General features: G+C 46.4%; 3 protein-coding genes across 6 annotated transcripts in view; 2 read left to right on the top strand and 1 right to left on the bottom strand.

Moving 5' to 3' along the window:
• Positions 1–815: 815 nt before the first annotated feature.
• The window catches only part of Ints10 (integrator complex subunit 10), a 38,862-nt gene continuing 17,704 nt past the window's right edge, over positions 816–21,973 (top strand). Inside the window, exon 1 of the mRNA XM_076899303.1 lies at positions 816–1,031. Coding sequence (XP_076755418.1) covers positions 852–1,031 — 180 coding nt within the window. The 5' untranslated portion in view covers positions 816–851. The remainder of the gene's footprint in view (positions 1,032–21,973) is intronic.
• LOC143426113 (uncharacterized) lies at positions 8,196–19,018 on the bottom strand. Of its 2 annotated transcripts, XM_076899300.1 has the most exons (9): positions 18,759–18,967; positions 17,828–18,694; positions 17,492–17,758; positions 17,207–17,427; positions 16,487–17,129; positions 16,169–16,399; positions 13,497–13,839; positions 10,714–10,915; positions 8,196–8,543 (listed from the first exon to the last, which is right to left on the bottom strand). In XM_076899300.1, exons 1-9 carry the CDS (start codon positions 18,816–18,818, stop codon positions 8,405–8,407), a joined length of 2,973 nt encoding a protein of 990 aa, XP_076755415.1. In that variant the 5' UTR covers positions 18,819–18,967; the 3' UTR covers positions 8,196–8,404. The 2 variants fall into 2 exon arrangements, 1 of the variants encoding a protein (XP_076755415.1); XR_013102115.1 differs by lacking the exon at positions 13,497–13,839 and having other exon boundaries at positions 8,406–8,543; positions 18,759–19,018.
• Positions 17,007–21,616, top strand: LOC143426131 (uncharacterized). 3 transcript variants are annotated; one of them, XM_076899330.1, is made up of 6 exons: positions 17,007–17,137; positions 19,464–19,556; positions 19,718–19,865; positions 19,952–20,034; positions 20,239–20,392; positions 20,519–21,609. In XM_076899330.1, the coding sequence occupies exons 2-6, from the start codon at positions 19,494–19,496 to the stop codon at positions 20,722–20,724; spliced, it is 654 nt and encodes a 217-aa protein (XP_076755445.1). In that variant the 5' UTR covers positions 17,007–17,137; positions 19,464–19,493; the 3' UTR covers positions 20,725–21,609. The 3 variants fall into 3 exon arrangements, with proteins under 3 accessions (XP_076755445.1, XP_076755444.1, XP_076755446.1); XM_076899329.1 differs by having other exon boundaries at positions 19,418–19,556; XM_076899331.1 differs by lacking the exon at positions 17,007–17,137 and adding an exon at positions 19,343–19,361 and having other exon boundaries at positions 20,519–21,616.

The raw sequence follows: 21,973 nt of genomic DNA, 5'->3' as shown, positions 1-21,973 counted from the left end.
CTAATGTATGTATATAGCTACATACGAACAATTCCGCGTATAATCTTTTTTTTTTCGAGTATCTACATCGATTCATCGCGAGTGTTATTCTTTTTTTTTTTAATTAAAGTGATTTACGATATCCAATTACGATAAATATCAACGGTACGCTATGATTGGTAGCCAGTGTTTTTGATTCGCGTAATAGAACCCGGTGGTTTTTTTTCGCCAAAGTTCAATCCGCGGTGCCATGCACGTACCGGTGGCCGATTAATTAATCAAACGTTTTCGCGTGACAGAGTATCCACTTGAGATTCTCGTACATCTCGTCTGTGCCTCTGTAATTAACGCGTCGGATTGTTCGACGCGATGTAATACGGAAGCGGGAGTGTGTGTGTCAGCGGGATCGTAACGCGGCAGTCTTACAACTCGTGTCGATCGCATGCAAATCCGAATGCAATCTGGCAGAGCCGGTGACAACGCGCGTAACGGTCGGGAAACCTTAGGTGATCGGTGGCGATCGAATTTCGAAATCGACACGACTGCATCGCATAATGGCCATGCAGTTACAGGTGTGTCCAATCGTGATCGTTTCACTTTTTTGTTGCTCTCCTGCCCCGAAGGTACAACGAACCGCGTACGCGTGTACGTCCGTGTGTACGGTCGTCGTGTCGACTTCGAGGCTAGCGGAAGTTATGTCGCCGGGACGAAACGCTTGCTCGGTTGACAGTGCGGAATATTCGAAACCGTTTTAAATAGCCTATCAGAGACGTCGTTCGTTAGAGCTGTCGCTTAGTGCTTAGAAGTGAAGATGGATTGCAACAACGGGAGAGAGGAAACCTTTCGTTCGATAGAATTGCCAATGACGCTACATGACGTTCAATTGCCCATCTGTCGACATGTGTGGCGTTCGCGTGTCTCGTTCGAGCCGGAGCAAAGGGAAGTCACGTAAGGACTGTGGCAGAAGAAAAATACCTACTAACGACAAACGTAGGAAGCGGAAAATTCAACGCCATTTTACGCACGCCGAGACCCGCAGCCACGATTACGCGGTAAGTTATAACGATGTTTTATAATACCCTTGCAATGTCCGTCTACCTTACGTATATTGGACGATGTCCGTTGAAAACCGAGAGGAGATGGTGATGCATCTTTAATTGGCAAAAAAACGTTCGAACGAGATTTCAGATACAGGCCCATTCCTGTTATTTGTCTGTTTTAATAATTAAAATGTAAAACTTATCGAGCGCGCGGCGTGGTTCCCATTTAAACGCATTACGAACGCAGAAACGCAAAACCCGCCCCAAAGGCGCTGTAGTCGGCGAGTATCTTGTAATCTGTTTATCTGCGTTCGCCCATTTGCTTTCGCGATGTCGATGCCCCGAATTAACGTTTTACCGAGCCAGCCGAAGATATGCATTCGTTACTCGGAACTGGCTCGCGTGCTGCTAATTTGTATCGAGACCCAGGATGTATAAAAGTGAAGCAATTAAAAATTCGAGCGGACGATCTCTTACTGTAATTTTCTCATTCTCGAAATCAACCTTCCCCCTGTAATTATTTTAAGAACAGAAACACCGATCGCCGCAACCCGCTCCCGGCTATTTTCAACGCGTTTCAAATTCATAATAAACGCACCGCGGGATAATAAAGTAGAAAGAAAGGAGCAAATTCATTAGACTGGTCGATAATTGCGAGGGAAATACCGGCCGAAATTTCTCACGATAGAATATCTTTAATGCCATCCCGAGCGGGCACTTTCTTACGGAATAATTTAACAAGCCGAAGCACCTTTAATCACGAAGTTTTTCCTCCACCGTTTCCCTGCCCCCTTTCACCCGCCACCTTTCTTTCCTCCGTTCGTCGTAGCCCGCAATGATTTCCTTTCTCAAACGAGCAACGTTGACGGCAAGGTAGGGGAAGGTAGCGAGGAGAAAAAAAAAGATAAAGGAGGAAAACCGTGGACGGGAACATAGTAGTTGTTTAAAAGAGGTTCAAAGCGACTGACGAACAAATTACCGGGAAGTTTACCAATCCCGCGCACTTCTACAACGGCCCACTCCCCCCTCGTTCTCTCTCCCTCTTTCTCTCGGTCTCTCATCGGCTCACCCTTCCCAACCTTCGCCGTACTCATCTTTTTTATATATTAATCCCACCGCAACGACGCGCTGATAATCTTGGAAAGGGCTGTTTTAAATTGGCTCCTTTGACGCGATACGCCGCGCGATGAGTTTCATATCGGAATAATTTTCGAGCATCCTTCCATACACACGCACACGCGCGCACACGTAGACAGCCAGCCCCCGTTGTCGTCGTTTCCTTTTTTTCGCTCTCTTTTCAAACTACCGTTTTTACCGCGAGGCGTCGACCAACGCCATTATCGATTCGTTAAACGTCACACTGTCGATCGGTGCCCCTTCCAATTTGCGAGGGTATCAGGGCTCTCCCGCGAACCCGCGACCTCCTATCGATCGTAGTTATCCCTCGTTCGTTTATTTTCGATTCCGAAGAATAGGACGGGAGTAGTTTTTTCGCGATTCGAAGTGAAATTCTTAAATTACCAGCCGGCTCCATGGGAGCGTGATTTGTCATTGTTCATCACCGCGGGTCGTTCCCAAGACATTAATCACTGCCGCGAAGGGATTGCAAAGTTAAGCGCAACATTGATGCGTCCGTGAAACAAAAGGAGCGCGCGTAGCCAGCCGGTATGATAAATCCGCCGGTAGCCAATTAAGTTCCAGGAGTGTCGTTAAACTTGGTACTCGTTAACGCTAAAATGTCGCTCGGCGGATAGGTAGGACGGTTACAAACGAGGAAACGGACGTGAAAAACGGCAATTAGCGCGCGTTGCGGGGCGTTATCGCGTCAGGAAACTGGCGGAAGACGCGCGCGCGGCGACGAAATTGTTACGTAAAATTTCGCAAAACATACGGTTCGCGACAGTACGAGTTTCTAACGATTTCGTTGGCGTTCGCGAACCGTGTGAAACATTGAACGACTGTAGGAAAAAAAAATACGAAAAACATAGAAACGAATATGATCGCGAACGACGAGGATCGTTGTCGCTTTGATGCGCGAGAAACGCCATTCAACGCGCGTATCATCGAGCGCCTAGTTTTCCAAGCGTATGTCGCGCGCTATTATTATTATTATTCGGGCCGTAACTAGAACAATTCGAAACGAGGAAACGGACGTGAAAAACGACAATTACCGCGCAATGTAACATCGCCGCATCAGGAAGCCGTCGAGATTCGTGCAATAATGAAATTATTACATAAAACCGCTCGGACCGTGTATAACTCGCGACGACGAAACGGCAGGTTGATTTCTGACCGGTGTTATTCCCTGCTCGGTATCATTATCTTTGTTAGCTTTCCTGCGGTCGCGTTCCCTTCAGGGCGGTTTTATTCTCTTCTCTTAATTGATCCATACAATTACCGATCGTAATCGCGAGCAAAAAGGGAGTCGATAAAGGCGAACGAAAAGGATGGGGCGCGCGCACGGTGCTTCCAAGTGCTTACGCGGAACCCGCAAATAAGCGTACGTACGACTGAATTACAATTTCAATTCGGTGCATTAGACGGCAACGGGAAGCTGCTCCCGGAAACGGTAACTTATAATTTTCCGAGATCTTGATCGCGAAATTAAGGCCATCGTTACGCGGAGCCTACCGTGTGTCAGACGGTAAATACCGAAGATCGCGTCTAATCAGCGCATTGTTCCGCGGTGGAAGTGGAAGAAGTGTTAAATGGGCGAGAAGCCTATTTAATTCCCGGCTAAAGAGTACCTCGGGGGGAGAGGGGGTTACGGCGGGAAAAAGAAAGTCGCGTCCGCCGCGGGTTCCCTACGAAGGCGGATATTTAAAATGGGAGGAAATGAAATTGGCCTGCGCGAGACCGCGCGCTCCTTCGAGAACCGGGAAGATGGTAAAATAAAGTAATTGTTGCTATTACCGGGCGACGGTGAACGGTGTTGGTAAATTGCTGGTGTACATGCACATGCATTATGTATAACACATCGTCGAGCGTAGGTGTAGGCGGTGGTGGTGGTGCGACGAGGGATTCTCTCTCTTCTGCGCAGCCTGTGAGAATCCGGGCAATTACGTGGCTCCTCGTTCGCCGCGGAATATCGTGGCTTGTTTATAACGAATTAATTTAGATGTCTTAATTGCCATCGGTTAATTGTTGTGGAACGCGGCGCGCGAATAATCGCGGCACGGATCGTCTCTTCAAAGACACCCGGAATTCGTGAAATGGGATTGCGTTGCTTTCACCGGGGTCGGGGCACCCACGTTTCCGCTCCGCGCGATCGTTCATTAAACTACGCTTGCGTGACTCGCTTCCGGACCAAATATTTCTAATTGGCTACGCCGCTGTTTTTCCTATTAAATTGCCAATCGGGACTTGGCTCTATTCCTTTTTTTCTTTCCTCGTCCGAACGTTTACAAAGTAAGTAGCCACCGGCGGGTGAAGAATCGCGGCGCCGTTCCCTTCGGCAAGTCCGTGGCAAATATGACGCATCGCTTTACGTGCTCGATGGTGTAATTATTTTAATTAAAAGCTAACGGAATCCGCGGTACGTGGCAAGGGTTAAAGGAGTCGGGATCGATTAAGATTGCTTACAAGGGCACGTTAAATTTTATAAATTCCTTGGTCATTAGTGCCTCGAGGAAATGATAAAATTAAACGCGTACGCGTCGGCAATTACAAACGCGCATTATTCTCGCTTTCCTCCTGGGAAAGTTAAAGCATCGAGCGTGTTAATTATAATGAACGTTAAGTAACCGGCTGTGTGTATACGGGGCGCTATTATCGTTTGTACCGAGGCAACAAAATCGCGCAGTCCTGCATCACATCGGGGAAAGCAGTTTACAGCTTGTTACTTATCGCGATGGAGTGCACTAATGCGGTAATGCACGAGAAATCCTATCGACCGGCAAATCTACCATGAATTGAACATAACGATGCTCGAAACGGTACACACGACGCAACGTCGTAATACATTTTTTCGCCATTTTTTCACCTACACGATTCCCGTACTTTTATCCCCGTGCTACTTTTATTAAAAACGCGCATCCAACAACCACCAAACCATTCCTATAGCTCGCGGACCGTGAAATGCGATACCGCATTCAAACATATTATTATATCCGTCTTCCATATCTTATTCATATCGTATACGTATCTCATGGTTTAAAGAAATCGTTTTTCACGAAAGGTTTAGCAACGACGGTTGTATGCTAAAACGTCGAATAGAGACGTACCTGCGTAACACACGCGGTGAACGTCGAGTTACCGAATCGTGGCAAGGTTTAACGACGGGATTAAAATATAGACTGCGTACAGGCCGATTCACGAAACTGGAGCGAGTTGTCACCTTCTTTCTGTTTGAAACGACCCAAACAGAACGTTACCCGCAACTGCGACAACGCAGGTGCATTCTGTACTTAGAGCAGCATTGCATTATAAGGAAATTACTATTAAGTTTAATCTGCTAGAATAGAGTAGTCGATAAATGATCCCACGAATCACCCTGTACATGTCCACGGTGTGTAGCTGCTATCGTAGGGATGAGAAAATAACGAAAAAGGCGAGAGAGTAGCGATTACAGGCGACATGCAGCTATTGTTGTTGCCGCCCGTTCGAGGCTATGGCTCCTTCACACGACAGGCCAATAAAACGTTTCCACGGGATATGCGCGGCCTGTAAAATGCTAATCGCCTTGATTCTGACGCATTTTCGAACAGATTTCACTTGTCGGTCTTGCTGAAACTGTTCCCTCCCGCCTTCCCGTCAAGCAGATGGAAGAGTTCTCTCCTCATTGTGCCGCGTCGAGACGAGAGAATGCACCGTGCCGCTGACATAAATCGCGTTACACGTACACTTTCGTGAAACTTAATTGCGCCTTTATCGGAATAATTAGAGCAATAATAATACACTTTCGTACCGGTCGAATTGCTAACATCGTTCGTTCGGAAACTTGGCCGGCGACCGACAGCTTCGTTTTTTTTTTTTCTCCTCACTTTCGACCGCGTCGATGAGAAGCGACGATAAACTCTCGATGCTCGGCGATAGCGATCTGTTACACTTGTTGCGAAAAAAAAAAAAATGTAGTACACGTCCGCGAGATCGGCGAACCCGTGCTCGTGAGCAACGGCGATTATTTCCGCGATATATTATCCTTAATTCCGAGCGTGAAATCGTGAAACGGGCTTTTCGTCGGTGAATCTTGCTACACGGTCGATACACGCGAGCGAGACGTACGGTACCCTCGGCGAAACACCTGCAACGATTCGAAAGTGGCGCAAAACTCTGTCTAACAAGGCTCTTGACTGAAATTCACAGGTTGCACGCACCGCGTCCTACCTTCCATCGCGATCTTTGCGTAGTCGCACGATGGATCGATGGGCGAGCAGCCAACGCGCGAAATACCAAACGTAACGACCGGCAATAATAACGAACGCGAGGTGGGTCCGGGCGCGAACGAATCGAAAAAATCGTTAACTGGCCGGAAATCGGTAATCGGCCGGAATAATCGGTTCCTTTTATATCTGCTTACGTTTTTTCGGCGTCGCATTAGTCGCGGACGGGCGTTTTTTCGAGGTAAAAACGAGAGACGAGGGTGGATACGCGGTTGGTCCCCGCGCAGTCGACCGTTTTTCTTCGTCGCCCGTTCCAGCCGCCCTTTTCTGTCATATTAATCGGACTCAAGCTGCGCATATCCTCCGGTAATGAGAATTACACCCTTTCTTCGGCGTTCCTTTTTATTCGTTCGAAGCAATCTACGATTACTTCTTCGTCCACGAAACCCATTCGACGAACGAACGGGATATCCTAATCGTACGGTTCATTATGAGCGTGTGCACGCTCGCAATGACTATGACTGATGCTAAGCCACGACGAATTGCGATGCACATTACGAATAAATATCGCACTCTTTGCCTCGTCTCGTCTAATGTGCCCGCTTCACAGATTGCCACTTGGGTGGGTTTCGAAAATGCATCGGGACGAGACCGAGGGACATTACGTTTAATTAAATTTCACCGTGTCATGCGGCGCTTACTGTTCTTCGGACGGTGAAAAACAGTTTGTCCGGCACGCGGGTAATTGTTAAGGCAAATTAACCTGCCCGAGTGTTTCGAAGGAGAGACCGGACCGTGACCATCTGTCTGGTTCACGAAAATATGCGGTCACGTTCAATCGGATTGTGCACGCTCGGTGATTGTTCGCCGTCACGGTTAAATCGACGGATGAACTTTGCGCGATCGGTTAATACCGCGGTGGCCGCAAAAAACACTCGTTACTCGTGGACACGCTTCCCAGCCACGACGGAGAATCGAATACGCGTGGACGGTGGGGCCCTGATCGATCGATGAAAATCGAAGAAAGCCCAGCTCGGATCGAACGTTCGACTGGAAAAGCTCGTCGACGTCGCCGGGTCGACGATTAATCGAAGATGTTGGCCGATTAATGGAAAGTTGAAATCTATCAGAGAAAATCGTAATTCCGCGCGATGTCGGCAGGCGAGAGGTAATTCAGGCGATTCCGGGCTCGCCATCTATCTTCCGGCGCGTTGGTAGCGCGCGCGCGCGCTCTCGCGCGCCAAGAAAGAAGGCATAATTAAATTAAATTAAGCCCGGCTGAGCTCTCGGCCTCCCAACCCCTTCCCTTCTTCATCGTTGCCCACCATCCTCCCTCCGTCGCCCTGCCATCGTGCTTCCACGCTGTCCTACCAGCGGCGATAGTCGACGCCGCCTTTATTTGCAAGCAATTTGCGCTCGCGGATCAGGCTGCAAAAAATCTGAAAATAATGCTGCCGTATTAATCATATCCCTCCGCCCTTGTTCCTCCTCTCCTCGCTTCTGTCTCCCCTCCAATTCATCGCTCGTCCGCGTACCGACATACTTACGCCTCGTCCTCTCGCATATTTACGACCAAAAAACCCCGCATCCGTGCACGCTCGCCGTAGCGCAATTTAGCGCACACCGCTGCTTAGTATGCATCGCGAGCCGCCGATATCAACTGCAGCGACCGTGGAATCTCGTTCGAATTATTCGATTGCACCGACACTGGGGATGATGGCGGCTGCGACGCACCGGGGTTGTAACGCGCGCGCTTTCCGCGACTCGGAAATGTGTGTATGTATATCTTGGAAATATTCAAATGTCTCATATTTCGAAATCACATAAACGTTTCACGTATGATACAATAGAATGCGCCGCGTACTACGAACGAGTAAGCGGCAGCTTGAATGAATCGGCGAAATTTGTCGAGTAACCTGATTTTCCGGTTAACCGTACGCTTAAAAGTGTCGGGAGTATTTACACGTGCGAGAGAGGAAACGGATAGTGGTGCGGATGGGGTGGAAATCGAGGTAACGGAAATCGCATTCTCGTTTACTAGTAGTCGAAGTGTTAACGCAAAGCTCAGGCTTTCTTTGGCTTCTTCGCCGGCTCGAGGCCGCTGTCGTACTCGGAGGTGTTAAGCATCCTGACTCTCTTCAACAGCCCCATCCTCGGCTCGTCACCTTGACGCTTCTGTTTCTTTGCTGGCTCCCCGTCGGGCCTGAAAACGCAGAGACGCTTCTTAATCGTCGCATTAGGGCTAACCCGCAATTTTCGGTAATTCGACGTAAACGACATGTGGCGAGGACAGAGCGAGGTAATCGAAAATCGGCAAAAAACGCCGGGGACTCGCATCAAAAACCGGGAATACGCCCCACGGTCCGACTGCGTCGCTGGACAGGAGAATTTCGGCCAACTGCCGTGCCGAATTTCACGTTCGTCACTACGTTTTTCCCGGTCGATCCGTTTTATGCGCCTAATCTCTGACGGCAGCCAACGCTCCGCACGACAGAGAGCAATCAAACAATAAGGGGGAAAAAAGGGTTGAGGGGGGGGGGGGGGGGGGGGTGAAAAAAGACAAGAACGAAATAACTCTTTTCCACGAAAACATCCGATCCGACGATTTGTCTGTAAAAGTCTGGAGGCTTTGGTAACCACGGCGGATCCTTTCTCTATGGTCTGGTATCCTTTAAGAGGATACGAGCTGATGCGAAGTCCAACGGAATCCAGAAATCCAAGCGATCCATCGCCGGACGGATAGCGCTTGGACGTGTTCACGAGCGCGCGGACACACGCGGTGACACGTACACCCGCGCGCGGACCGGAAAATATATACGGAGGCGCACACAGGGACAGGCGTAATCGCACCCACAGAGGCGTATACCATGGGTCTCTCGATCCATTGGACCGTAGGCTTACGTGCCCGCCTTTCACCCATTAAAACAGACTTGTTCTCTCTCTACGGGTGGAGGGCACCCGTTGGTTACCAGTTCTGTGCATCGAAAGCACGCCCATTCAAATCGCATTAAACGAGTTAATGGTTAATGTCGGAGTCGAAAAATGAAGCGCGGTGCGTGTCAGGAATGCAACGCCGATACGCGTTTCAATGGACGGCGATGCTTGTTGGAGTATCTGGAGTTTCACCTGGAATAGGTGAAAACACACATTGGTTGAACGCGCGTCGCGATTAATTTATAGATACCAGATCCATAAAGTCTATATTCGCGCGAAGTTTGCGCAACTCGGTGGACATTTAAGAATGTAAATCGACGTGGCAAAGAGAAAAGACGCCACCGATCTAGAGAAAAATTATGTATGCGCGGCACGTATAGCGCAAGATTTTCCGGGGGTGGGGAAAAGAATGGCGAAAGCTTCGTGCAGCGAAAAACTAATTTAACGACACGGACGCACACAGTGTTAACGTCTGATAGAAAACAAAGACCGGCTTCCTACGTTATGGTCGACCAAGCGAACGCGGTGCGCACCGGAAAAAATAGAGATCTCGACGAGATGAGAGGGTCGCAACAGGGGAAACATAAATACGTGAGCGCAAAAAGATAACGGGCGATGAACAGAAAATCAGAGTGACATTGCAAGAGGAAGAGAGGGAGAGAAAGATAGATACCGCAGAAGAGCGAGAGAGGCGGAGAGTGAAGGGAGACTCGTGCTCGTCCCGCGGTTTCCGTAAATGCCGTGGCCCAGGGCCGGAAGTAGCGGTCGCATCAGTCTGTTTAATAGCCGTATTGTATAATTATGAACAATGGAGAGACAGAGCGAGAAACGGAGAGACGGGCGTCGGAGAGAGAACGGGAGAAGCCTGGAGAAGGGCAGAAGCCAGCCGAATGCCATGTGAAATGCATACCCGGAGAGATAGACGGAGACGCGGTTAGAGAGAACGAGACCCGGCCGACGTCAGATAGAGAGAAACGAAGGGAAACAAGAGAGAGGGATGGCGAATAACGAGGATGAGCACGACGAGAGCCGTATGGCTTATGGCTGCCAGCCACCGTACACCATGTCCGCCCGTTCGTCGTACATGACGAATGACACAAAGCGACAGTTTTGACGTATCTAACCTCTCTAGGAACCACGAGCTGTCCTCTCGCTACGTTTGCGTGTACTATCTGTTAACACACGTGGTTGCGTTTGTTAGTTATCGTCGTTGGACGGGGAAGGAAGAGAGGAGAGGGACCAGGGTGCACCGCAGTTAACACGCTAAGCCACGCATGAATCCGTCATTAATACTGCCAGTTCGCTCGTCTCACCGATTGTCGTCTACCTCGAACGTTCGCCAAGTGGCCATCGGATAGCGGTTTGTCTCTAAACGTCCTCTTATTCGACCACGCGATCGAGGAGAAAAATTACGCAAAACCATTGGGGGATCACTTTACCTTTCGTTCGTCAGCTTGTTCTTGTGCTCTTGCCTCGTGCTGTCCTTGCGATGGATCTTCGTCCCAATTCCACCGATACGTTGAGGAGTTTCCCTCAGCGCGAAGCTTTTGGCATAGTGACCCAAATGGGCGGTCCTGCGGTTGAAGATTTCCCGCATGTCGCGGGGGTAGCTAGAGTAGAAACGTATCCAGGAGGTGTACGCTGAAAAGTATCGACATCCGATTACTCGAGATCACCGCACCGTACATTTTACCGCGGTTAAATCATCCAGCTGGACATACTCTAACAATGTCCGAGAAACGGTGCGAAGAAAATCCTGTAGAGCCGTTGAGAGGATCCATAGAAAGGAAATGCACGGGTCCCGCCCACGTGTAAATGAGGCCACGTGCACCGAATGTAATCATTGGCTGCGCGTAGCGCGCCCTTATTAATCGCGCTTCCATTAAGTTCCACGGGGTTCGAGGTACGCGATTCTATAGGGTGCGCGGCCCGCGGTGAGCTATTAAGAGGCATTAACGGGGGTCGAGTCAAGTGCTGTGGCTAATAGTCACCCCCTTATCCCCTCTTAACTTCTCTAGGTTCCGCAGCCGGGTGAGAAACTCGGGGGTTCACCGATCCTGAGAGAACTTGACATGTGCCAGTGTTACTGTCACTCCGTGCGAAAAATCTACCGTGAAGTGCTTCCTCGGTCTGCTCTTTTGACGGATCGAGCTGCTCGAGCGTCTCCCCTTCGCCCGACTCTGCCCGACTTGAAAGCTACAATTATCGACGTTGAAGAGTCTCTGGGAATCTTTTCCAACGTCGATTACACGCGTCCGTCCGCGTAAATGAAAATGGACGATCGAGAGCGCGTCCCGACAGATTTCTCCATTGTGTTAACTTAACCGTCTATAATATCGATAATTCACGCGGCAGACCTTATGTCTTGACGTTTTCCGGCTTGATTTCCGTCTGTCTTCTATCCCGGCTCGTCGCTTCCGCACATAAGAAACTTGCAAAGATCTTTCTCTCCGTGGCACGGTGTCGACGTTGGAAAGGGAGAAATGTTTTTCTCCATTTAGCACATAAATCACCCGCGGGGGTGGTATCTAGCTGAGAAGGCAGAGAAACGTGGGCAGGGAGGGGCGAGAGAGGGCGGTCTGTGTGGGGTGGCATTGTTCCTAAGTGATGTAACTGCGTCTTATTGTATTTGTATCCTGTATCGCATTGTTAAGAGTCTCTCGCCGCAAAGCGTAAGTGGTTTTGGCGGAAGCCACATTCAGTGGTTGGATTGTGTCGGCCACCCCCATGCGAAAGGCGTACGAGCGGTCTACGGTGCATTCGATCCAACTTTATCCGTTTGATTTTAGTACAATAGACGTATAAAAAATATAAGAATACGATCAGCTGGATGGGAAATGTCGTTAAAATTGATCCTTATTTCGCAAATATAAATACGAGACTTGATTTCTGTTTCGTGAATGCATATTTGAGGGGATGCAAATATGCGCATAAGATTATGGACTTTTATCGCCTGTGGCGAAGATCGTAATCCATTGAAAATGTTTACCGAAGTTATCGTGAAAAGGGTATAGCTATGTAGGAACTGGTATAAAGGACGACACGTATATACGAGATGGAGTGGATGAATCTCTTTGGTTAGTGGTAGGGGTCCAAGACCAGGGGGTTGTTCCATGGAGTTGTATTCGCTATTGAGGGCTGTTCGGCTCTATTGGGGTGATAATGTTACGAATTAGCGAGATTTCCACTTCCTCGCACCCTGTCCTGGCCCTACTTTGGCCACGAATTAAATTCGAAGGGTAGTAAAGGACCTGGCTATCATGCGTTTGGTATTTTTCTTCAGACATCCATTCATTCCACTATTTCCGTTTATAAATTGAGATCTCTTTTGAAACCGATACAAAGCACAAATCGATTCCAGCCGTTGTTTCTGCGGTCATTTTTTCTTTACTCCTCGTAATATCGCGACCCCGTGGAAAGTGCAACGTCGAATCGTCGCGAACAATTAATCCATCAATCACTCGGAGCACGTAGAGGAACGGTCAAGTGGTTAACTGTGTACCGTCACTCAAATCTGGAGGCGGCTAAGCGCTCAAAAACCGTGGCTAACCTTCGTGTAAAGCTACGCTTGACGTGATACAACTACGAAACTCAAAAACCTCTTAGAAAGATTTATGGCTTTTATTTTTCGTTTTGGAATCGATCACCCCCGAGCAATGAACGCCGCTGACTATCGACTGTGTCTCTCTCTGGCCCGGGGAACTATCCTTTACAGCAGACAGAGATCGTAACACCCGAGCATAAGGGTGAATATTAGGCCACCCCAGAGTGAAACTCGAATCATCGTTCTCTAATGGATTTATTATTGCGGCAAATAAATTCCTCGGCCTAACGACCCTAATAGAGGAACCGTGGCACGGTAAACAAGATCATCCTTCCTCATCGAGAGAATATGTAAATATCCGCTAGGCAAACGAAAACCGAGACTGAGCGAACGCTCTGTAACGTATCCGTGTAGGGGTTTTATTATACTTTATATGCGAGTGGGGTGCCCCCGTTGGAATTGGCTTAGTCTACCCTGAAGTTAGCTCGCTTTCGTTCCGATCTGACTGAATCGAAGTGCGTGCTCCCTCATCCTTCGCTAAACTTCACGACTACTTTGTGGTTCGTCGTGCTACAGATCGGGATCGCGTTAACCGTAAAACGGCAGAATATCGATTCCACTCCTTATCACGGTTCTACTCGCGAGTAGCGCGGATCTATCGGTCTATAATAAGCTTACCTTTGCACGCTTTCTCACGAAGCTTCGCGTCTTCGATCACCACGGTCTCGAACTCATTTTGGAGCGCAATCGCAGCGCTGTGGACGGAAGAGTGTTTCGACAGGGGACCCAATAATTTGTCCAGAACATCGTCCATGTTCTCTTGCCTGATTCTGATACGTCTGGACTCGAGCATTCGCACGAATTCGATTTCCGGCGGCGTTAAAAAGATTGTCGCCGAACCGGAAGAACCAGCTCTCGCGGTTCTTCCGATTCGATGAACGTAATCCCTGGCAGAAGTTGGCCCTGTGTACTGAATCACGCAGTCCACTTTTGGCAGATCCAGTCCCCGAGCTGCAACATCCTAGGTAGTAAAAACCAAACGCGTCATCGATCTTCAGAAGTAAAAACACGCTCAACCCTTTGAGAGCTCGATCGTTCGATTCTTGTTTCACAGAAGTCCCTCGTGATACTTGCAGCAGTTTTGTTACCTCGATTGCTGTTTCCAAGTATTCGTACATACGAGAGGTTAATCTTAAAATCGAGTTCCTCGAAGGGTTAAGAAAAGTGCAGGATAAGGGAAATGTCCTCCGATGTGGTGTGCCTGATGATTCGAACATCTTGTTCCACGGTTATCCAAGAGGCAAGAGCAAGGCTTGAAGAGTGCGCGATCTGCGCTGGTACAAATGTCTTACAAACCGCGTCGATTTCTCGTTTTGTACGAAGGTGAATGCGCGCGGCTGGCAGCGGAGCGCCCGCTGTGGGACCCCAACGGCGAACGTTTGAGCACGGCCCTGATTTCCTTGCGTTCGGTTAACCAATGATTTACCGAACGGGGCACATCGAGTTTCTGCTTGACGACCCTGGAGACTAATCCCGGACCACCAGTGGGGGGCGTCGTGGCCCCGAAAATTCTTTCGCGGCACGATACGGATGTGTCTGTCTTCCATCCCTTTTACATCTTTTTATCGAATTAATTCGACGCCAGAGCCAAAGACGCGCCGGCCCAGGCGCCGGGGTGAAGGAAAACGAGAAAGAGGTTTGCCCTATCGAAATAAAATATCGACCGGTCGAACGGTGTTTTATAGACGCGACTTTATCCCCTTTTTGCTCGCTCGTTCGCTTTTTGTTCCCGATGCTTAAAATATGCTGCCAGCTTTCTTTCCACGGTGAACGTTCTACAAATAAATCATGTCCAAGATGATGTCTCGTCTGCTCGAGGATACTTTAAGATCGTGGTAATTGATCGACGGGTATAAACAAGCCCGATTAGAATTGGATCCGTCGAGATAGTTCGATAAAATGAAATTGGCCGGGGTACGCCTACGCGAGTTTGGATGAAACAAGCACCGCGGTTGCCACCGGTGCGATATAACGTAACGAAAACAGGGACGCGGAGCGATCGATGGCAGCGATTAAGACAAACGATCGTTTAAGGAGAGAGGCCGCGATCACGGACCGGGAGAATCGAGAACGGATCGTCCGCTCAAAACATCTCACTCGGACCATAGATCACCTCGTGGATCCGGATTCACCACCGCTGAGAGCCGCGGAACATTCCATCCGCGGGGGCTCTCGTGAGTTTTCAACGTGGAAATTAATAACGCTGCCATAGAATCTCCGTTCAAGTGACGCTGTAAAATGTGGGCGGCTGCCATCGTTGTTTATGCTCTCTTTCTCTCTCACTCTCTCTCGGGATCAACGTTTCTACATCTTTGCTGCGAAGCGACGGAATCCTAACGAAACCTAACGGAATCCTAACTGAAAAGGATCTCCATAAATATTCATTAATTTCCTTGTTCCTCGAACGGATTGGCGATTAAACGGTTTTTAAGGAATAGGTAAAGTAGCTTGATTAAAAGGAAGTAATCTTCGTGGCGATGGGTAATGTGTAACAGTGCTGTCGCGTCGCGGATCATGAATTTCGTAATTCGAAACACTCTTTTTGCGTTCTACTTCATAAAAATGACGCTTTAAAGTTACGTTAATTAACAAAGCAATAGAATTATAAAATAAATGATATTAAGTCTAATTATAATTATTGCGCTTTCAACATTTACCAGACGTCAGAACCGATCATACTCGCTGATAATTGCAAAGATTAAGCAATTTCATTATCGTGATACAAGAGGAAGTCAGTCCCATATATCGCTACGCGATTTATGTGATTTGCGTAATTCGATTTTAATTAGCAAACAATTATAATGCATACGAAATTCGCGTAGCTCTTCTCCAACGATCGGCCGTGCATTCAAAAATTAGAAATTAGTATGGGTCATTAATACTAAACTGACGGCTTTCCGGGTGTAATTTCTCTGTTACGAGAAGTATCATTAATGCAGGCATTTAAAAGTAGAAAACAATTAAAGACGAGACCGGCACGTAACGGGTAAACAATCATAATTATACTCGTTACGAAAGCCTCATGTGCGCGCATAATTTTTAACCTCCGGACGCAGCGTGGGTCCAGAGATATTAAATTCCGCCCTGAAAGAATAAGCCACGGGGTAATTTACTGCTCGGCGAATGCCGTCGGGTATTCCTAGCTTTTCTTCTGCTCTTACTTTGCCTCTCTTCTCTTTATGCTACCGTTTTATAATAATTCTTACACCCACGGAACAGTCTCTCTTTTGTCGTACGCGTGTGATAGTTGAAAATATTTCGGATTTAGGTATCGCGCGTAGGGTACATACCGTACAGAGTAGAACTCCGCTCTTCGCCTGTCTGAAGGTTTTGAAAACCTCGGTCCGATCCCTTTGAGTCATGCTACCGTGCAACTTGAAGAATTCCACGTCGACCAAAGGATCAGAGTCGTCGTCGTCTTCGTTGACGGGCTTAGTTAGCACGGCTGATAAGATCTCCGTGTGATAATCGACCATATCTTGGGTAGCCATAAATATCAATATTTTATGCTGGCCATGGCTCTATTAACGGGGCGAGTAACATTCGTGAAAGTGTGAAGTATTTCAGCGCATAAAAAGAAATTAAAGGCTCGCCGAAACGGTTAATACCTGGCACTTTCCCGCGATGTAAGCACTTAAGGTAACCATCCTCAATTTGGGTGGCGTGACAATGTAGCTCTGGACTATACTTTGCGGGACCACTAAATCCTCGTTAAGCTCGCTGGCGTCACCGCCGATCGTTTCTAAGTTTTCTTTGGCTGCATCAACGAAAATCGGATGATCCATAGCGAGACCTGCTAATTTTTCGACCGCCTGTGTCAATGTTGCGGAAAGTAAAATTGTTTGCTTCCTCGACTCGTTCGCGTCATCGTCATTATTTTCTACTTGTTGCGTAGTACTTCTCGATGCATCGCATTGTTTCTCTTCAATGGAATCTGAGCGAATTTTCCGTTTACCTAATTTCTTTGTCTTTACATAAGGTTCGCCGTCGTCAGAATCATTATCGCTGCTGGAATGATACACTTGTTTTTTTATAGCATTATCTTTTGCCACGTCGTCTTCTGAAACTGCACTGTTTAATTCAGTAGTCGAGTCGTCTGGCTTGTTCTGCGATTCATTTAAATTGCCACTGTTTTCTAATTGCTCGAGATCCGCATCGGTAAAGACTTTTTTCATATTTTGTCGTAACATTTTCATTGCATCGTAACTCGTATTTTCACTCGGAGTTGATACTTTCAATGCACTTACTATCCTGAAATTGTATGTATACAATTTTTTTTCTTTATTTAAAAACGGTTTCTTTTTGTACCATTCACTAGGAAAACGTACCCAGATATATCTTTTTCGTATCCCATATCAAACATTCTATCCGCCTCGTCTAAAACAAAGTATTTGATATCGCCCAATTTGAGAGCTGCCGTTCGTTTTATATGATCCAATAATCTACCCGGTGTACCAACTAAAATATTACACCCCTTTCGTAATCTAGCCTTTTCCGCTTTTCTTTTTTCACCCCCTGCCAGATATCCTGGCACAATCCACGTAAATGGCTAAAAACGTATGAAAATTAATTCAAATGTATTCCCATTGTCAACATGTGTATGTAACACTTACTTTTATTAATTTCAAAAAACATTCGTATGTCTGTAGTGCCAATTCTCTTGTCGGTACAACTACAAGAGCTTTCAAGCCACTACTCCTACTTAACTTCGGTCTAATCTTATGCAAACATTCAACTATAGGCAAAGCATATGCTAGTGTTTTTCCGGAACCAGTTTGAGATCTAATTAGAACATCTTTCCCAGATAGTATCTGGGGAATCGCTTTCTGTTGAACTATAGTCATTTTATTTATATGCATGTTTTGTTCTAAGTTAGATATCTGATAAAATATTTCATAATTAATATCGTTACTGAAAAGTGTTATACGATACTATTTGACGATACCAACCATGAAAGGATGAACATTAAGATCGCTAAAAGTTACTCCCAATTGATTAGTAAAAGTAAATACTGGTTCGTTTATTGGTTTCACTAATCTTTGTCCAATGTTTGGTACTTGTGGATTATGACTGAATAAAGAAGATATTTTTCCAACAGATTTATGAGAGAAGTGCGTATTCTTTTTATCTTCTACAATATTTTCACTACTATCTTTTGATTTTTCTATTTGCTTTTTCTTCTTCTTCCTCCCAATATTTATCTTGTCCGATACATCGGAAGGTTTTTTCGATTCTTTTTCAAATTCTTGTTGACTTTCCTTTTCTGGAACGTCTTCATCTTGCCTTACATTTTTTAATGAATCTAAGAGGCTAACATTTTTATTTGCTGACTTTATTTGTTTTGAAAATATACTCGAGAGTGTTTTCTTCTTATCTACAGTATTTCTCTTTTTCGCTAATAATGTTTTGCCAAAATTTTCTTTGGTAACTTTAGTAAATGATATAATAGGTTCGTTGAAACTTTCATCGGTTCTATTTAATAAAGATTTATCTGTTTTGTTATCGCTTTCATTTACTTTTGTAGATTCTTTATTACTAGGTATTTCTTGCCACGGTTCTTTGCGCTTAATATTTGCTTGCTTGATAGTTTTTTTTTGTACAACAGAAGACCGACCTTGACTGACTGTGCTATTCGCTTTTAACTTTTGTGCGACTATTGTGCCTAAAGACTTTTGTTTAATTCTCTTTTTAACGGGACTGGTTTTCTTAACGGAATCGATTTTTGACTTTGTGTTACTCGAATCTTTACTTTTCGCTACCTTAGATTTGTTCTCTCTCATTAAACTGAGGATAGAATCAGCTTCTTTTCCTGTTGCCTATTTAAAGGGGACAATACGATTGAAATATTCGTTTGGGACTGTTGGTTAACCTCTCACTCACCTTTTTAGCAGCAGGTTCTGCAGAAATATTCAGGCAAATATCCATGTCTTGCACTGTCATTTCGGACTATCGATCCAGTAGTTTTTACTTTCGGACAAAAACACTGCACACAGTTCAAAGTCAGTAAGAGACAAACACAATATCGAAGCGTGCAAAGTCTAACCTAGAAGCACATGTCAAACGCACATTTGTCCTCGACTAGATCAGTCACTACCGGGCATGCGCGAATCGTGACGCGCCAGCTGGCTTCGAGGCTATCGTTGATTCATGCCCGTCTCCGTTCGATTCATGATTAAATCAGCAACTAAAAATCGCATGAAGGGTATTTACGAAAAAGCGTATATTACCATTGACACGTTGTTATACGCTCTCGTCAAGATAGTACTAGTTACTAGAATCGTCGTTCTATTACGTACGGATAATTAAGCGTAAGATGTTACACCTTCTCCTCGTTGCAAATTTGATTATGATCGATTAGTTGAATCATCGGTAGATCGTGTCTGGGTCTGAGCGCAGATTTATTAGAAAATCGCGGATCAATCGAGCCAGTACTATAAATTGATCTTCACTGGTCGGATATTTAAGCCGAGTGTTTACTTGCGGGTATATGTGTGTTTACATTTTTTTACGGAGCACCGGTTTAGTACCGTTTGACGCAGTAACGAAAACCGTGATCCGACTCCTTCGAGCATTTCGTATTCGTAGTTCATCGTATCAAGACGCTAACAATTCGCCATGAACAAGATGTGCTGTATAGGACTGTCTCTGGCCACAAGGATTATCAGTACCTACACCATGGTGAGCGATCCGTACAATCTTGTTTCAACGTTGAACCGGTTTACGCGCATTCTCTCGTGCGAGATAAAATATTGTTGAATTATCATTCGAACTGGTTCGCGGCTGATGACGAACGTTAACGTTTTCCACGTGCAATCTATTTCCCTGGTGTTGTGTTCTAGTCGCTCTCGATACTGATGATAAACGTGTTAATGAGCAGCTATTTCTCAAGAGTAACGGACAACGATTTCTTTGATTTCGTTGAAAGCTGGGGCCTGGTCGGTTTAAATTGGATGCATATTGTAAGAAACTCGCAACTAGAAAGGAAAGGTGGGTTCCTCGACGAACGCATATATCTTCCACGACGGAATGTTCCGATATAGTATTAATTTAGAAAAAAAAAACCAAATTCCTAGCTCAAACAGGCGCGGTGTTTCTCCTCATATACACAATATCGTTTCTACTGGCCAGCGCGTATCTCGCCTTAGGATCAATTTCCGTGAGTATATAACCTAGCCGGTCAATCCCGTAAATTCGAAAAGCGCCACGAAACGGGGCAAGAGAGTACAGACAAGAGAACTATTGTCCTGTACCGAGATCGAATCGATTCGTCGACTTCTTTATTTGAACAGCGTATTTTCGGCACGTAGCAACCTTGCTTAAACTCGCTAACGATCTTGCTAACTTCCGCGTACGTTCACAGAGGAAACCTAAGTGCGCCGTGCCTTGGATGTATTTGCAAATGATTAGCATAATAGATCAGTCTGTGGCGCTGTCTATTCATCTGACGCACGGACTACAATACGATGTTTACGATCAATCAGTGTGGTACATTCCAGTGTCCAGTGTCTATCTACGTAAGTACATTACAATTTCCCAGTTGTACGCGGTCTTGGATACCGCGCGCGATTCAATTGCACCTCGTTTAGAATACGAACGCGGAAATCGGATGAATCAATAAAGTTTACGTTCTGCCGATTTAGTGTTCTGCGCGTACTTATGGGCGATCGTGCGAGCCGCCCGGAAGGAATGGGCGAACGAGCTAGAGAATTGTACAGATTCCCCGATGACGGAAGCCACATCAGTGACACAACCGGACAATGGTAACGGGCTGAAATCACCGTCGTTCATTTCCCAGAATTTTTCGATGTTCCAATCGCCGAGACCGCCAACGATTCTACCCAAATAGCACAGCGTTATGCAAAAAAAAAAAAAGAAGCCAAAGGCAAAAACTTGCGATCTCGTATGTGTTGCACGTTAGTATCTATTTTCGTTCGTTTCTCGCGGTGAGAAGACGGCCAGGGATCAAAGAGTGGATCCTAACTAATTGTCTGGATAAATCGTGTTACGCGTGAGATCATTCGAGTATCCTTAACATTAGCGCGTTTATTTATAGCATTGACCTCCTCTCTTATTTTTTTTCTTCCCCGCTTTAAAGCATTAGTCAAAATCGACGACTGTTTCGCGAAATACTCGTACAAGAATGTTACATTTTGTTATTCTACGCTCAAAGCATTCCCATTTCTGGAAAAGATTCGAATCTTAAGTCCGCATAATAACCATTGATCACTCGCGACTAATGGAATGTGCAGAGAGCAGGCAAACTACCAGAATACGATGAATCTCGGTCCCGTAACGGGGCAAATGTATAATAATGCGGGGTAACTCGATAAATCAGTCCGGGGATGCGACTAATAGAGTGTATCAAATGCGACCACGGCGAAGCGTGCCTGCATAGAAAATATGAGAAACGGCCACGTTTTACGTCGAAATACTTTTAAACTTTCGGGATTTGAATCGCGCGCAAGCATATTCCCTATACGGAGACCGGCGTCTCCTAGATGGGGGCCGATTTGTCCGAAAATGGTCGAAACTTTTCGCGAAACTCCCGAGAATAATGATCGAGCGCACAATGGCCGATAGAAAAAGCGCCTTTCCCTCGATTTATTTCGGGCGTTTCACAGCGTTACTCGGACGATCATTTGCGTCCGTCTGCAAAGTAACGCGCCAGCTATCCTAGAATACTCCTCTTACCATGCGAATTTTCACGAAACTCGTATATTTTTTTCTTTTTTTCCGCCTTTTTTAGAAAGGTGTTAGTTAAGTAGGTTGAATTAAAAATCGTCGTCAAGCTATCGTAGCTTATCGATAACGAAATTTGTTCTCGACGTACAAATTGACGCTAGTAAAAAACTTCCGTAAGCACTCCGTTCAACGATACGGCTGCGAACATGAAGGACAGACAGACGGTGGGGTACGCGACGTGGTTGGTTGGTGGTGCTTTTAAAAAGAACTGAGCGAGCCAATTTGTAGGCTGTCGCAAACTTTTAAAACACTAGTTGACAGCCGTCCCGCCTCCTCGCAGCTCGTGCACCCTCTTCGACGCTCGTTCAACCATTCAGAAGGATTCCAACCACCATCCAACGTCTCTCCCTCTC

Source organism: Xylocopa sonorina, chromosome 8 (genome assembly GCF_050948175.1).
Source record: "Xylocopa sonorina isolate GNS202 chromosome 8, iyXylSono1_principal, whole genome shotgun sequence".
In the NCBI taxonomy this organism is placed as follows: Eukaryota; Metazoa; Arthropoda; class Insecta; order Hymenoptera; family Apidae; genus Xylocopa; species Xylocopa sonorina.
Note: the sequence above shows the minus strand (reverse complement) of the source record. Positions and strands in the feature narration are given on the sequence as shown.

Bases quoted from the DNA above. Each gene is read 5' to 3' on its own strand.
- LOC143426131 (XM_076899331.1), top strand. From the start codon at position 19,494: ATGAACAAGATGTGCTGTATAGGACTGTCTCTGGCCACAAGGATTATC. The intron at 19,557-19,717 runs GTGAGCGATCCG...GTTGTGTTCTAG, and splicing joins TTATCAGTACCTACACCATG to TCGCTCTCGATACTGATGAT. The intron at 19,866-19,951 runs GTGGGTTCCTCG...CCAAATTCCTAG, and splicing joins CTCGCAACTAGAAAGGAAAG to CTCAAACAGGCGCGGTGTTT.
- LOC143426113 (XM_076899300.1), bottom strand. From the start codon at position 18,818: ATGACAGTGCAAGACATGGATATTTGCCTGAATATTTCTGCAGAACCT. The intron at 18,695-18,758 runs GTGAGTGAGAGG...CCCTTTAAATAG, and splicing joins CAGAACCTGCTGCTAAAAAG to GCAACAGGAAAAGAAGCTGA. The intron at 8,544-10,713 runs GTAAAGTGATCC...CTGCGTTTTCAG, and splicing joins AACAAGCTGACGAACGAAAG to GCCCGACGGGGAGCCAGCAA.